General features: G+C 41.3%; 1 protein-coding gene and 1 long non-coding RNA gene across 5 annotated transcripts in view; one reads left to right on the top strand and one right to left on the bottom strand.

Moving 5' to 3' along the window:
- The window catches only part of KANK4 (KN motif and ankyrin repeat domains 4), a 78113-nt gene that overhangs the window by 15988 nt on the left and 47996 nt on the right, over positions 1-14129 (bottom strand). For all 4 annotated transcript variants that reach the window (XM_077149455.1, XM_077149456.1, XM_077149454.1 and 1 more), the window contains 4 exons: positions 13743-13854; positions 10852-11070; positions 9409-9496; positions 6922-7141 (listed from right to left, as the gene is read on the bottom strand). In XM_077149455.1, the coding sequence (XP_077005570.1) occupies positions 6922-7141; positions 9409-9496; positions 10852-11070; positions 13743-13854 (639 nt within the window). The remainder of the gene's footprint in view (positions 1-6921; positions 7142-9408; positions 9497-10851; positions 11071-13742; positions 13855-14129) is intronic.
- The window catches only part of LOC143674136 (uncharacterized), a 37793-nt gene that overhangs the window by 12850 nt on the left and 10814 nt on the right, over positions 1-14129 (top strand). The window lies entirely within an intron of this gene.

Below are 14129 nucleotides of genomic sequence, written 5' to 3'. Positions count from 1 at the left end.
CTGAGGTTGGCTATTATCTGCCCTGGCCTGGCCTACTTTCAAACATGCTACAAATCTGTGAGTTACTAAAGACAAGGACTGTGTGTTACTTATCGCTGGATTCTCATGCACATAGTAGGTGTTTCCAAAGTCTCACAGTGACCCTGAGACCTAGTTTGGAGTAGCAGAAAAAGCTTAGACTGTTGAGTTGTGTTCCCCTAAAACTTATGTTTACTGTAGTTCCTGAATATGACCTTATTTGGAAATAGATCTTTGGAAAATATCTAAATGAGGCCAAATCAAAGAACTTCATCAAGAAAGTAAAAATACAGCCTATACAATGGGAGACAATATTTAGAAATGATGTATCAGATAAAAGGCTAGTATCTAGAATATATGAAGAGATTATTCAGCTCAACAACAAAAAGACAGACAACCCAATTACAAAATGGGCAAAAGACCTGAACAGACACTTCCCAGAAGAGGAAATACAAATGGCCAAAAGGCACATAAAAAGATGCTCAATTTCCCTGGCTATTAGGGAAATGTAAATCAAAACTACAATGAGATATCATCTCATACCCACCAGAATGGCCATTATCAATAAAACAGAAAATGAAAAGTGCTGGAGAGGATGTGGAGAAAGAGTCACACTTATCCACTGTTGGTGGGAATATCAAATGGTGCAACCACTCTGGAAGGCAGTTTGGTGGTCCCTCAGGAAGCTAAGTACAGAATTGCCATATGACTGGCAATACCATTACTAGGTATCTACTCAGAGGACATGAGGACAAGGACACAAATGGACATTTGCACACCAATGTTTACAGCAGCATTATTTACAATTGCCAAGAGATGGAACAGCCCAAATGTCTATCAACAGACGAGTGGCTAAACAAACTGTGGTATATCATATGATGGAATATTATGCAGCTGTAAGACAGAATCAAGTTATGAACTATGTAACAACATGGATGGACTTTAAGGACATTATACTGAGTGAGAGTAGCCAGAAACAATAGAACAAATACTATATGGTCTCACCGATATGAACTAACGTTAATGAATGAACTTGGAGAATTTCAGTTAAGAACAGAGGTCATCAGGAGATAGAAATAGGGTAGATATTGGGTAATTGGAACTGAAGGAATACAGATTGTGCAACGGGACTGATTGTAAAAATGCAGAAATGGATAGCACAATACTATCTAACTGTAATACAATAATGTTAGAACACTGAATGAAGCTGAATGTGAGAATGATAGAGGGAGGAGGGCTGGGGGCATAAATGAAATCAGAAGGAAAGATATACGATAAAGACTGAGATGGTATAATCTAGGAATGCCTGTAGTGTATAATGATAGTGACTAAATGTACAAATTTTAAAAGTTTTGCATGAGGAAGAACAAAGGAATGTCAATACTGCAGGGTGTTGAAAATAGATGGCAATTAATATTTAAAAATTTTAACATGTGTGAGACTAAAGCAAAAAATGGTTTATTTGGTACAGTATCATACAGAAATGGTTCACTGCCCTAAGGAAAAAAAAAAAAGATGAGGCCAAACTGGGTTAGTGTGGGTCCTAATCCAGTATGGCTGGTGTCCCTATAAAAAGAGAAAATTTGGACACAGAGGCAAGGAAGACAGCCGTGGGTGTAACCAGAGATTGATTTATGCTGCCACAGGCTAAGGAATCCCAGGGATTGTCAGTCACTGCCAGAAACCAGGAGAGAGGCATCTAGTAGATTTTTCCTACAAACTTCAGAGGAAGCATAGCCCTTCTGATACTGTGATTTTGGACTTGTAGCCTCCAAAATTATGAGAAAATAAGTTTTATTACTTTAAGCCATCCAGTCGTGGTATTTTAGAGATAAAGGGTGACAGGTCTGGTTTGAATTCTGACTTAGCTCCTTGCTAACTATGTGACCTTGACCACATTACTTGCCCTCTCTAAGTCTCAGCTTTCCCAGTTGGAAGATGTAATTCATACCTATTTCACAATCCCTGAAAGGATTGTGTATGGTAATGTACATGTACATTGTGCCCAGGGATACAACAAAAAGCAATAGCTGCTGTTTTTTTTCATGTTCTCCTAATGAAAACCCCCAATATGAACCCAATAAACAGAACACAGGGCCACGCTCCCTTAATTATGCGCCTTTCTCAGTGGAGCTATCACTTATATGTTATCCATGAAAAACTGAAATGGAATAAAATTTGCTCAAGGTTAGACCCGTAATTTATTCTTCTTTTGATGATGTAGGGAGCAATCAGAACTTTCGGCCGTCATTATGTATTTCATCTATCTTGTTCAGCCGAACAGTCACAAGTCTGCTTAGCAGAATTTTGGAGAACTGAAGTTACTGGAATTTTACCTAGCTCCCAGGAGTCATTCATTTGACAGATATAGTCACTCACCACTTACTATGAGCCAGGAAGGGTGGGGATAAGGATGAGAAGTAGATAAAAGCCCTTCTTTGACTGAGTTTACATTCTGTTGGGTAAAAATGACCAGCAAAGAGCATCTTAAGAAAAAATAGCCTGCTCCCTAGAGCCAGAGAGATGGGGACAGTCACTTTACATGAAGTCACCAGGAAGAACTCTGAGATGGTAACATTTGGGCGTGATTCGAGTGTTGGAAGGAGCCAGTCATGAGAAGAGTTTTGTGGAAAAGAGTCTAGATAGAGAGAAAGAAAATACAAAGGACCAAGGAGGGAAAGAGCCTGGCAAGTTTGAGGCCAGTGTGGCTGGAAAAGAGGGAAGGGGGAATTAATAAGGAGCTAAGTCAGAATTCAAACCCAGATCTGTCACCCTCTATCTTTATGATGGTAGGCATACAAAGGCTGGAGGAGCCAAGGCCTGTGAAACCCTGAAGCCCAGGCAGAGGGGGCTGCCTTTCATCATAAGAACAATGGGAGGTTGTGGAGGGATATAATTTGGGAGGAAGTTGTTTGGTCCTGAATTAAGATATCTCGATGTCCATTCAAACTTCCCACTCAGGCTTCCTAAAATAATGGTGCTAGATCTAGTGTCTGCTCAGATTCACAGATGCTGGGAATGGAAAAGTAAGTCAATGACATTGACCTTAAACCCCTCACAACATGCTTAGTCATTGGATGATCTAGGACCTGTTTGTAGACTTTTTGAGTGTCACTTTCCTCATCAATAAAACAGGGATAACAATGCTTGCAAGAGGGTTGTTACAGGGATGAAATGAGATTGTGTATGTCAAGTGCTTAGAAGAGCACTTAATACGTGGAGATCTTGGTGGGGGAAGGGCGGCGGTTATACCTCTGTAGGTGGCCTCCTATGTAACCCTCACATGGCCCTTCCTAAACTCATAGATTATTGTCAACTAGAATCCAAATGCTCTCAGCCAGCCCCATCACCTACCTGATCACATTGTCACTTCCAGGCTGCTGAAAAGCTCAGCTATTAACTACTTGGTCCCCTTCAGCAGACACAGGCGGCCTGCTTAGCAATCCTCAAAAGGTTCCTTGTTCAACTACTAACCACCTTTTCCAATCTCTGCAACCCTGATCCCTCTCTTGATTTAGTGAGGTCAAGGCCATTGAAGCCAAGTGCCCTTTATTTTCCTTCTCTCCTCCTTAATATTTCTCTAATGCGCTAATGACCTCCCTGCTTTTATTTTTTAAAATATTTTTATTGATAAATCTTAACATACGAACATTCCATTCATGGTTTACAATCAATGGCTCACAATATCATCACTTAGTTATGCATTCATCATCATGATCATTTTTCAGAACATTTGTATCACTCCAGAAAAAGAAATAAAAATAAAAAACTCATTTATACCATACACCTTAACCCTCCCACTAGTATTTCCATCTACTCAATTTATTTTAATCTTTCTCTCCATTATTTGTTCATTCTCCATCCATATCTTTCACTCATCTGTCCATACCCTAGATAAAAGGAGCATCAGATACAAGGTTTTCATAGTCACATAGTCTCATTGTAAAAGCCATACTGTTATACAATCGTCTTCAAGAATCATGTCCACTGGAACACAGCTCAACAGTTTCAGGTACTTTCCTCTAGCCACTCTAATATAACATAATCCAAAAAAGGATACCTATATAATGCATAAGAATAACTTCCAGGATAACCTCTTGACTCTGAAATCTCTCAGCCATGGGAACTTTGTCTCATTTCTCTCTTCCCACTTTTGGTCAAGAAATCTCTCTCCATCCCTTGATGCCAGGTCTTGGCTCATCCCGGGATTTCTGTCCCACGTTGCCAGGAAGGTTTACACCCCTGCCTCCCCTTTTTTTTGCCTCTTTATCATCTAGCATCTTGTCTAAGCTGACCTCATTTGTCTCTGCTGTGGATTTCATTTTTTACCAGCTCCTCCAAGTCCTTGCTCCTTCAATTATTTTCTGTCTTCTGAATCTCAAATCAATCTCTCTCTCTCCCCACGACACCTGCTGGATTCCTCTTCTCAGCCACTGGACATGTGCAGAGACATAAAAACTACTCTCTGTACCCTCTCCTGCCTCTTTCAGCCACAGCACTATATCATTGCCTTCCCAGCCCCATATGCATTCACTTCTTTCCTCCCGATATCCTTCTGAAAGAGTTGTCCCTGAAGTTATCAACAACTGTGCCCCTATCATCTGCCAAGCCTGGGTTTCATCCTTCAGGAACCTTGCAGTATTTGAACAAGTGGACAATCCCCTTTTCTTCTTGAAATATTCTTCTCTTCATTGGCTTCCCCACAAGTACTATCCAGTCATTTCTCTTACTTCTCCCTCTGTGTCTCCATCATTGATTTTTTCTTCCTTCCCTCCAAATGGGATTCCACAGGGCTTCCTTCTCCAACCTTTTCCCTTCTCCATTTACATTCATTCCCTAATGGTCTCCACTGACTATGTCCAAACTAGCCCTGCTCAAACCTCTGTCAGCTGAAGTTGGATCTAGAATTCTCAATAGCATTCTGGACATTTCCACCTGGAGGACCCACAGGAAACTCAAAGTCTGCCCCAAATTAAATATATCCTTTATGTTATCCCTGCTTTTGCTTTTTCTCCTCCTTTCACAGAATCACCATCTGTGCTGGTTTGAAAGGAAGTATGCCCCCTAGAAAAGTCATGTTTTAATCAAAATATCATTTCATAAAGGTAGAATAATCTCTATTCAATACTGTATGTCTGAAACTGTAATCAGATCATCTCCCTGGATGATGTGATTTAGTCAAGAGTGGTTGTTAAACCGGATTAAGGAACGACATGTCTCCACCCATTTGGGTGAGTCTTGATTGGTTTATTGGAGTCCTATAAAAGAGGAAATATTTTGGAGAATGAGAGATTCAGAGAGAGCAGAGAATGCTGCAGCACCATGAAGAAGAGAGTCCACCAGCCTGTGACCTTTGGAGATGAAGAAGGAAAATGCCTCCTGGGGAGCTTCATGAAACCAGAAGCCAGGAGAGAAAGCTAGCAGATGATGCTGTATTCGCCATATGCCCTTCCAGCCGAGAGAGAGGCCCTGACTATGTTCACCATGTGCCTTCTCACTTGAGAGAGAAACCCTGAACTTCATCAGCCTTCTTGAACCAAGGTATCTTTCCCTGGATGCCTTTGATTGGACATTTCTATAGACTTGTTTTAATTGGGACATTTTCTCGGCCTTAGAACTGTAAACTAGCAACTTATTAAATTCCCCTTGTTAAAACCCGTTCCATTTCTGGTATATTGCATTCTGGCAGCTAGCAAACTAGAACACTATCTTTTCAGCCACATGTGTTTGACATATCAGTGAGCTTGGAGTCCCGTTACCTTTGCCCCTCATAGTCAGTTGGTCACTAAGTACCGAGTGGCTGTCTCACTCTTCCATTCCTACTATCCTCACCTACTGCAGCTCCTGCTGCCCCTTTCTGTGGACCTTTGCAGTGGCCTCCTGTCTGGTTTGCCCACCTCCTGCTCCTGTTCTTTCCACTAACTTATCCCTACTGCCAAATTAATCTTCTCAGTGAACTCCCCTGGTTATGGTGTTCCCTTACTCATAAAGCTGCACTGACTTCCTGGCATCTTCCAAACAGGGTTCAACCTACTCAGGCTGGCATTCAAAGTCTCCATGCTGTGACTCCACTTCCATTTCAGTGTACCTATCCTGCTCCCAAAACTAGACACGATCTCACTTCTGAGTCCCTAAACCACATTCTGTACCTCTCTTATGAGCCATCATCCTTCTCCACCCTGATAATTCGGTTCTAAGCTCTTGGGAACAGAGAGCTATCTGGCTCCCTTTGGATCCCTTGTAGTAGTCAGAGCAGACCTTATATGCAGGCATCAATAAATGTCTGGTGAGGGATGAATGAATTGACGTGGTTAAATAGAGCCCAGGACTTGGCTAAAAAGTATCTTATAAAGATGTTAAAACATGGCCTTTCTTATAGTGTGTGGTATAGCTCTGGAGTCAGATTGATTGGTGCTCAAAACCTACCACTTACTGTAACTGTGACCTGAACAGGTTTTATAATTCTCTGAGCCTCAGTTTCCTCAACTATAAAATAAGGATAATAATACCACTTACCGTCACTGTGATTTGAACAGGTTTTATAATTCTCTGAGCCTCAGTTTCCTCAATTATAAAATAATGATAATAATACTTACATCACAAGGGTGTTGTAAAAAATAAAAGACCTATTAAAGGCAAGATGGTCTAGCTCAGTTTCCTCGATATCAGGAGGAACTTAAACAGTAAAGAATTTTTTTGCTGGAACTATGTGATGATATTGTGAATTACTGATTATATATGTAGAATGGAATGATCATATGTTAGGAATGTTTATGTTTCTTTCTTGTAATATATTTTTTTAATTTAAAAATTAATAAAAAAATATTGATTCAAAAAAGAATTTCTTTGCTGGAAAGAAGCATCATACAAGAATTACCCTTCAGGGATGCAGCCCTTTCTGACCTGTCTCCAGCAGCAGCTTCACGATGGAGAAGTTGGAGTGGGACACACTGTAGTGAAGCGCTGTGTTTCCATTGCCATCAGCCAAGTTGACAAGCAGCTTTAGCAAGTGGGGCGATTGGGGCTGGACCCCCCGGAGATAGGCGGCCACCACAGCAGGGCTGGATGACTTCCGGCTGGAGACACGAAACCACTCCTGATTGATGGTATTCAAACTTTGCCTCTGAAACATCAAAAGGTTTTAATTTCAGAAGGTTACCTGGCTTGGAGTGCCTCAGATGGAGGGTTAGTTTCCATTAGAAAAAAAAGGCAGCGTTGGAGGCTTCCACCTGTGTCCCTTTAGCTCTCTGCAACTCTCCATGTGATTTATTCCTTAAGGGTTCATAACTGGTGGAGCTGGTGGGGTTGTGATGTAAAAACATATTTTGTACCTATGTGATCAGTCCCCACATTAGGCAGAAAAGTAGAAAGGGAGATTGGGAAGATAGTACAATAACCAGTAACAAAGCATTTTTTAGACCACAGTTGGAATTCACTGTCACGTTTAGATCGCATCTCCTGTATGCACAGAATCTCCTTCATACTTACACAGCTGGCCTATGTCCCAACCTCAATTCAGACTGTAACTGGGGCTTTTGTGTGTTTTTAACACACAAGATCTAGTTGGAAAGTCACAACATTCTACTAATGGGAAAAATGCATACTGAAAGCTAAGACAAAAAAACTATTTAATTTATGTTTAAAATGAAACCCAAGCAGGTGTGCTTGAATTATTTTTTGACCACTAAATGTTGCAAGGACCTCCAGAGTGAACAGTTTTAACAACCCATGGCGGGACCCCACTATCTGTGGAATTCAGCTTCTCTGGAACCATGAGCAAGGAGAGTTTCAGAGCCAATGACATCAACTCTGTATGACATAACCTAAATGTTTAAAAGGAAACATATTTGGATTATTTACCTAAAGCAGAGGAGAAACTTATGGGATGTCATTATTATACATGATGTCACACTCATTTTGATAAAAGGAAATGTATTTTTGTACTAGGAAGAATACTGGATTTGGAGTCGCTAAATCAATGTGACCAGGGTTTAAGCCCTGGCTCAGCTGTGGGATGTTGGAAGTCATAAAACCTTTTGGAACCTTCTTTACATCATCTGTAAAATGGGGGCAAAATAATATCAGGCTTCCTTACTTCCCCAGCTCTACAGAGTAAGGTCCTCCTACAACCCCCTCTGTCTCTAAGGCAGGTGGCAATCTTCTGCTTTGATCATAACATGGGTTTGATATAGTGCTTGCATTATACACATTTTCTAAGGCAGTAGCAGTGGAATCTTTTGTAGCCAAAACACTTTTATATATTAGAATATCTCCTTTAACCATGAAATCACCAAAAGAATCTGGAGAAAGATCCTAATATTGAAAGAACACATAGGTAGATTTTAAATGAAGGGCTAAGAAATATCTTAGTTCTTTAATTCATTTAAGAATAAGAAGCAGGAATTTCCATCAACATCCACATGGCATATTAGTTCTTTAACAATCTGGGAACAATTATTTGCCAAATTAGCTAAGATAAAATAGTGAAAATAGGTTGCAAAAATATTGGTTGGGCCACAGTGGTTCAGCAGGCAGAGTTCTTCCCTGCCATGGCGGAGACCCGGGTTCGTTTCCAGATGCCTGCCCATGCAAAAAAAAAAAAAAAAAAAAATTAAGGCCTGCTGAATTGATCTCTTTTATTCCTAGGAGTCTTCTTTAAGGAGATCAAAATAGGTTTTAAAATGGCTTATAGGTTGTTATACTTTGGGGCTTACTGGTCCTCTTATAACTTGGGAAACTGTGTCTGTACCAGTAATCTCCTGATTGAAAGTAGAATCCAATAATTATATTGTTTAAATTTCATTGGTAATGACAGTGTTAAGGAGCAAACAAATGGATTTTCTTGCTTCTGGTCCCTACACCCATAGCTACATTAAAAAAACAAAAAAATAAAGATTACAGAATTAAATGTCAGGGATTGAAGGTGAGAAAAATGTCTTACCCACCAAGGACCTCACTGAGTCACTGAGGAAGCTGAGGCCCTGAGAGGGGACCCAATTTGCCCAAAATCTCACAGATGATGGTTCTGGATATAGAACTCACAGTTCCCACTGCACATGCTCTTTCTACTTTACAAACGGTCTTCCAAACCATAAGGCAATTTTAAGCCTAAGCCACAAACAGACTTTTATGACAGACACTCAGGGGCCAATAGCTAATAAGGTTTGGAAAAGGCTTCCCTGCTTTCTTGGGTGTATCGATTGGTTCTGCTTGCTCAGTATAATCAATCACCTTAGGCAGCAGAGTTGAGACAAATGACAGGGTGCCCAGAGGAGAGGGACTCCTGAATACTCGCACAGCCTGCCCCAGGCAAGGGACCAAATTACCCAGCTGGAGCTAACTGCTTAAACAATATGGAAATCTTTACATGACAATGAAAAATCAGAGTACCAAGAGTTGGTCGGTGGTGGTTCCAATTTCTGGCAGATGTTGGCTCAATGCCTGGCATGCCTTAAGAAATTCTTCTGAGGGTTTATATCTAAAGAAAAAACATACATATGTATCAGTTTCACATGTTGCTAAAAGAGAAGGTTTTTCTCTACCTGGGTTTCACTCCCCTGTATCACTTCTCAGCACCTTGAACCCCCAAATTTGGCAATTTCCCAAGATAAGGGCCATTCTTTGGCTTTTGGACTTTTCTGGAGAGTGAGTCTTGGCTTTTGGACTTTTCTGGAGAGTGAGTCAAGCACACTGCTCTTTTCATCTTGCTGTTTTTAGGGGACGGGGCAGATAACCAAAGCATTCCACGATCCATGGACCTAACTGCAATTGTTGACATACTGGGAGAGCAAGATTTGTCTTTCTGACTTTGGACCAAAAATTTTCTGTGTGGGTGATCTGAAGAATCCCAGGAGCCCAATCCATACCAGTAAATTTCTTCAAGTTATTCTTCCATGAAGAACACATAAATGCTAATATAATCAATATAATGAGAATTGATTAAGCTGGGGTGTCCATAGAGATACACATTCTTCCACTCTTCTCGTATTAGTATAAAGGCCGTGTTTCAGCACTGAGATGCCTAAATTGGGACCTATTGGCTTCCAACAGCCTTGGGGAAACCACACTTACTCAACACGTCCTTATAGTGCTGCTATGCTGGAGCTGTTGTGTGGAGCTGTTTGTTAATGAGCTCCTGCTTACTGCTCATCACTCCCCTAGAAACAACCTGGGGATGGTGATCATAATGTAATGATAATTATTATTTTGATTTCTAACATTTATTGAGAGCCTGTTATATGCTAGACACTGTTCACATACTTTTCCTCGTTTACCCTCAGATCAAACTTGTATGGTTACTATTATCAGTGACAAAGGCAGGATTTGAATCCAGGTATGTCCAACTGCAAAGGCTATGCTTTTTGCATCACACCACTTTAACAGAGTTGGCTTGTATCAGTGTGGCCAATGGGACAGACAGAAAAGCTTGTGATAAAGAAAGACCTGGGACAGAATCCTTGCTCTGCTAGCTGTGTTACTTAAGTCTCTAAGCCTCTGTTTCCACAACTGTAAAGTGGGGACTATATAATGATTACCTTGTAGTATTGTTTAAAGAACTGTAAAATAATACATGTAAAGCCTCTCACATTTTATGTGATAGATATATGTTAGCTTTATATGTAGGGCTCTACCTATGACAGTATATTCCATGAAGTAATAATCACATCTGCTTAGTTCAGCCAATGCACAATGCCTGCCATACAACAGAAAATCAGTAAATATTAGTGAATGAATAGGTAAATGAACGAATAAATGATTGAATGAAATGGCGACGAAATGCCCTTGCCCTTTCTCAGAGGAAAAGGAGTGCTCATTTGTACCCATGTGACTCACCTCTCAACCTTGGGATGGGAGACCTCTTCCACAGGCCCACTTTGCCGGCCTGCATTGTGGGTGTCCTCAGGGAGGCTCTGCCCAGCCTCATCACTGGCATGGGCATCATTGCCCTGCCTGTGCTCTGGGCTGTCACATTTCTTCTCAGCTTCGCTGTCAGACAGGTCTTCAGGAGAGCTGTCTTCACCACTGGTCTCCTCACTTGAGGTGGTCTCATAGCTGGGGGAGGAGACAAAGGTCACTTGCTGTGTCCTTGCTGTGCAATACCCATGTCAACCCTAATGAGAGCCAGCTAATCACATCCTCCATTCTCCACACCTAAAGGCTGGGTAAAAGGGCTGCTCAGGAACTTCAGTGTCAGAGAAGCATACTGTAAAGAGCTCTGGCTCTGACTCTGGAGGCCATTTGGGAAGAAAATATCATTAAATAAGCTCTTTGCAATGAACACACAAACAGCCAGTCCCCTAACGGGTCAATACATTCATATAATCCAGGAAGACACAATCCAAATTTCTCATGAAAGCATTTGCTTCTGAAATCCTAATGTTTGCTGATGAAAGGGGAACAAACCTAAGCATACATTCCTCTCACCCCCATTCTAAGTAGTCTCCAAATTGTCTGACAAATATTTGTTTTGTTTTGATTATGTCTGTTCTTTTTAATTTTTTAGTTTATTATTATTATTATTTCTCTGAAAAATCTTCTCTGTTATTCCTGCTCTGGCTTAGCTTATACCTAACAAGGAGTGAAATCATTTGTCTCTACTTCCAGCAGGAGTTCTGTGGGCTACAATGAACCACTGGGAATTCTGAACATCAGTATCTGTCATTCTCATCTGCAGCCTGTTTAAAGTATTGCTTGGAACAGCAAAAGTGATCCCATGGGTCAGTTGGCTTATGTCCCTCCCCCATTTCTGGCAGTGATCCTTATGCTCAATCATAAGTGAACCTATTGAGAAATCAGTCTAGGAGAAACCATGGAGGAAATCCTAGGAGACTTAATGACCCCACTGCCAATGGTCAAAGGAGCCCCTGATAGGGGATGATGGTGTTAAGATGAGCATTTCTAGTTCTGATACCACTGGACACAGCCAGGGAAACCAAAGGCCACTGTTTCTCCCGAACTCCTAAAGCGTCTCTGAATGGTAGCTGCTGTAAGCACATCCTCTGTTCGCTGAATTTGCAAACCCAGCCTGCTCCTTGGTATTCCTGTCTTGCTTAAACCCCAGTTATTTCCTCATCTACTTTTGTGACTAAGACAGTAGAGGGACATATGACATTTACCAAGCAGTCTTCATCTTAAAATTGCTTCAATAAAACTTGACTTAGATGTTCATTCATTCATTCAACAGAAATTTATTAAGCATCTACTGTGTGCCAGTCCCTGTTCTAAATGCTAGGCAGGAAACAAATGTGTAAACAAATAATATATGCAGATAGTGATAAAAACAATGAATAAAATTTCAAAGGACAATGGGGTAAATCACGTGAGGAGAGGTTACTTTATTTAAAGCTGAAGTTTTTACCTTTGGTTGTACATTGAAATGACATAGGATGTTTAAAATTCCCAGTACTTGCACTGCACCCCAGATTAACTGAATCAGAATTCCTGATGAGACCCAGGTATAAATATATTTTTCAGAGTTCTCCATGTATTTCCAATATGCAGCCAAGGTTTAGAACCACAGTACTGAAGTGGCAAATAACAAGGAATATCTGGGAAAAGTGCATTTCAAGCAGGCGGAAATGCAAAGGCCCCACGATGGACCTAAGCTCAGCGTGTTTGAGGGAAGAAAGACAGGAGCCAGCAGCAGGAGACAAGGCAGGCTGGAGCAATGAGCTGTGCTTTCCAGGTTTTGGTTCTGAGTGGGAATCATTGGAGGAGGGTGTTAAGCAGGAGATTAACACAATCTGCTTTAGGCTTTAAGATTAGGATGATACCCCTTCTCTGTACACAAACTAGTGAAAGCTCAAAACAAAATAGCTTCTCTCAGGCCACAGTGCCAGCCATTAGCAGAGGTGGGAATAGCAACTCTCCCAGGACATCTCATTTCATCATTCCTGACAATTTTCTACAGCATCTGCAACAATGACATCATTCAGGTTGCATTTTATGTCTTCCCTTCTGGAGTGAGCCGAATTAGCAGGAACTCGACATCTTCTGGAAAGTCTCCCTGATCTACCATTTGTCTGGGTGAGTGCCTTTCCTTGGGCTTCGATAGCACCTTATGCTTCTTTTCTAATAGTGTCTTAGTATGCTGTCATTTTCTCTTTACTTGTTGTCTTATCCCTACTCATCTGTGACCTAAAGGTGGGGACCATGATTTATTTGATTTTTTTAATTCATAAAACAAAACCTGGAACCATGGTCAGCATTTAATAAATGTTTGTTGAATGAATGATTTAGAAAATGTTCTAGTCTCTAGAATATATAAAACTTTGTTCTGAGTCAATAGATAATGGTTGGTCTTCTTTTTTCCAAAACACTTGGCTTGGTTTGAAGTTAGTTAAGGAAAGAAAGAATAAAATGAATTGAATTTGAAGCTCAACAAATTAACAGAGTTTGTACCAGTTTCAATGTTGTGCTTCTGGTTAAATCCCTTCCTTAAAGGGCCCACGTGGCCCCCAAATTCCCGGAAGCCACCTGGAATCCTGGTCCCGGGGGGAGACCAAAGCCGAGACATATTAAAAGCAGAGGTTCCAACAGACCACAACAGCTGGCAAGGAGCCACACACATGCAAACCCGAGATGGAATTTTAAAGGGCCATTGAGATGAACTCCCTTGAACAAGAATGAAAACCAGATGCATCCCCCTATGAAAAGAGAGCGCTAAGGACAGCAGCGGGAGAGGCGGCAAGGAAGGCGGTCTGAGCTTCACGAGCGATGCTTACCCACCGTTAACCCCAACAAACTGAAGGTTCTTTTTGGTCCCATTACCTCCTGCACGGAAGCCATAGTCTTTCTTTTTCATTATGGATTTAAGGCTGGTCGACGGGGAGATCTCTAGGCAAACACAACATCACAGGTTAGAATGACCTGGGGGATGCCCCAGAATGCAGCAAAACCAGGAGCTTGCTTTAAGGGGATCCAGGATGAGGGTGGGGGATGCGGCAGAAAGGGACAGAGACGCCAGTTGATGGAAATCAAATGTTTGGGGGTGACCCAGCTTTCTGGTCCAGGTTGGTAGACCTGCCCCTGTAAATAATGCCACTCTACGTGTGGAGGAGAGTTAGAGTGGCTGGAGCTCTCACAGAAAGAGCTTTTGGAGTGAGTGCCAT

The sequence above is a fragment of the Tamandua tetradactyla genome, chromosome 2 (genome assembly GCF_023851605.1).
Source record: "Tamandua tetradactyla isolate mTamTet1 chromosome 2, mTamTet1.pri, whole genome shotgun sequence".
NCBI classification, from domain to species: domain Eukaryota; kingdom Metazoa; phylum Chordata; class Mammalia; order Pilosa; family Myrmecophagidae; genus Tamandua; species Tamandua tetradactyla.
This window is presented reverse-complemented; position numbering and strand designations above follow the sequence as displayed.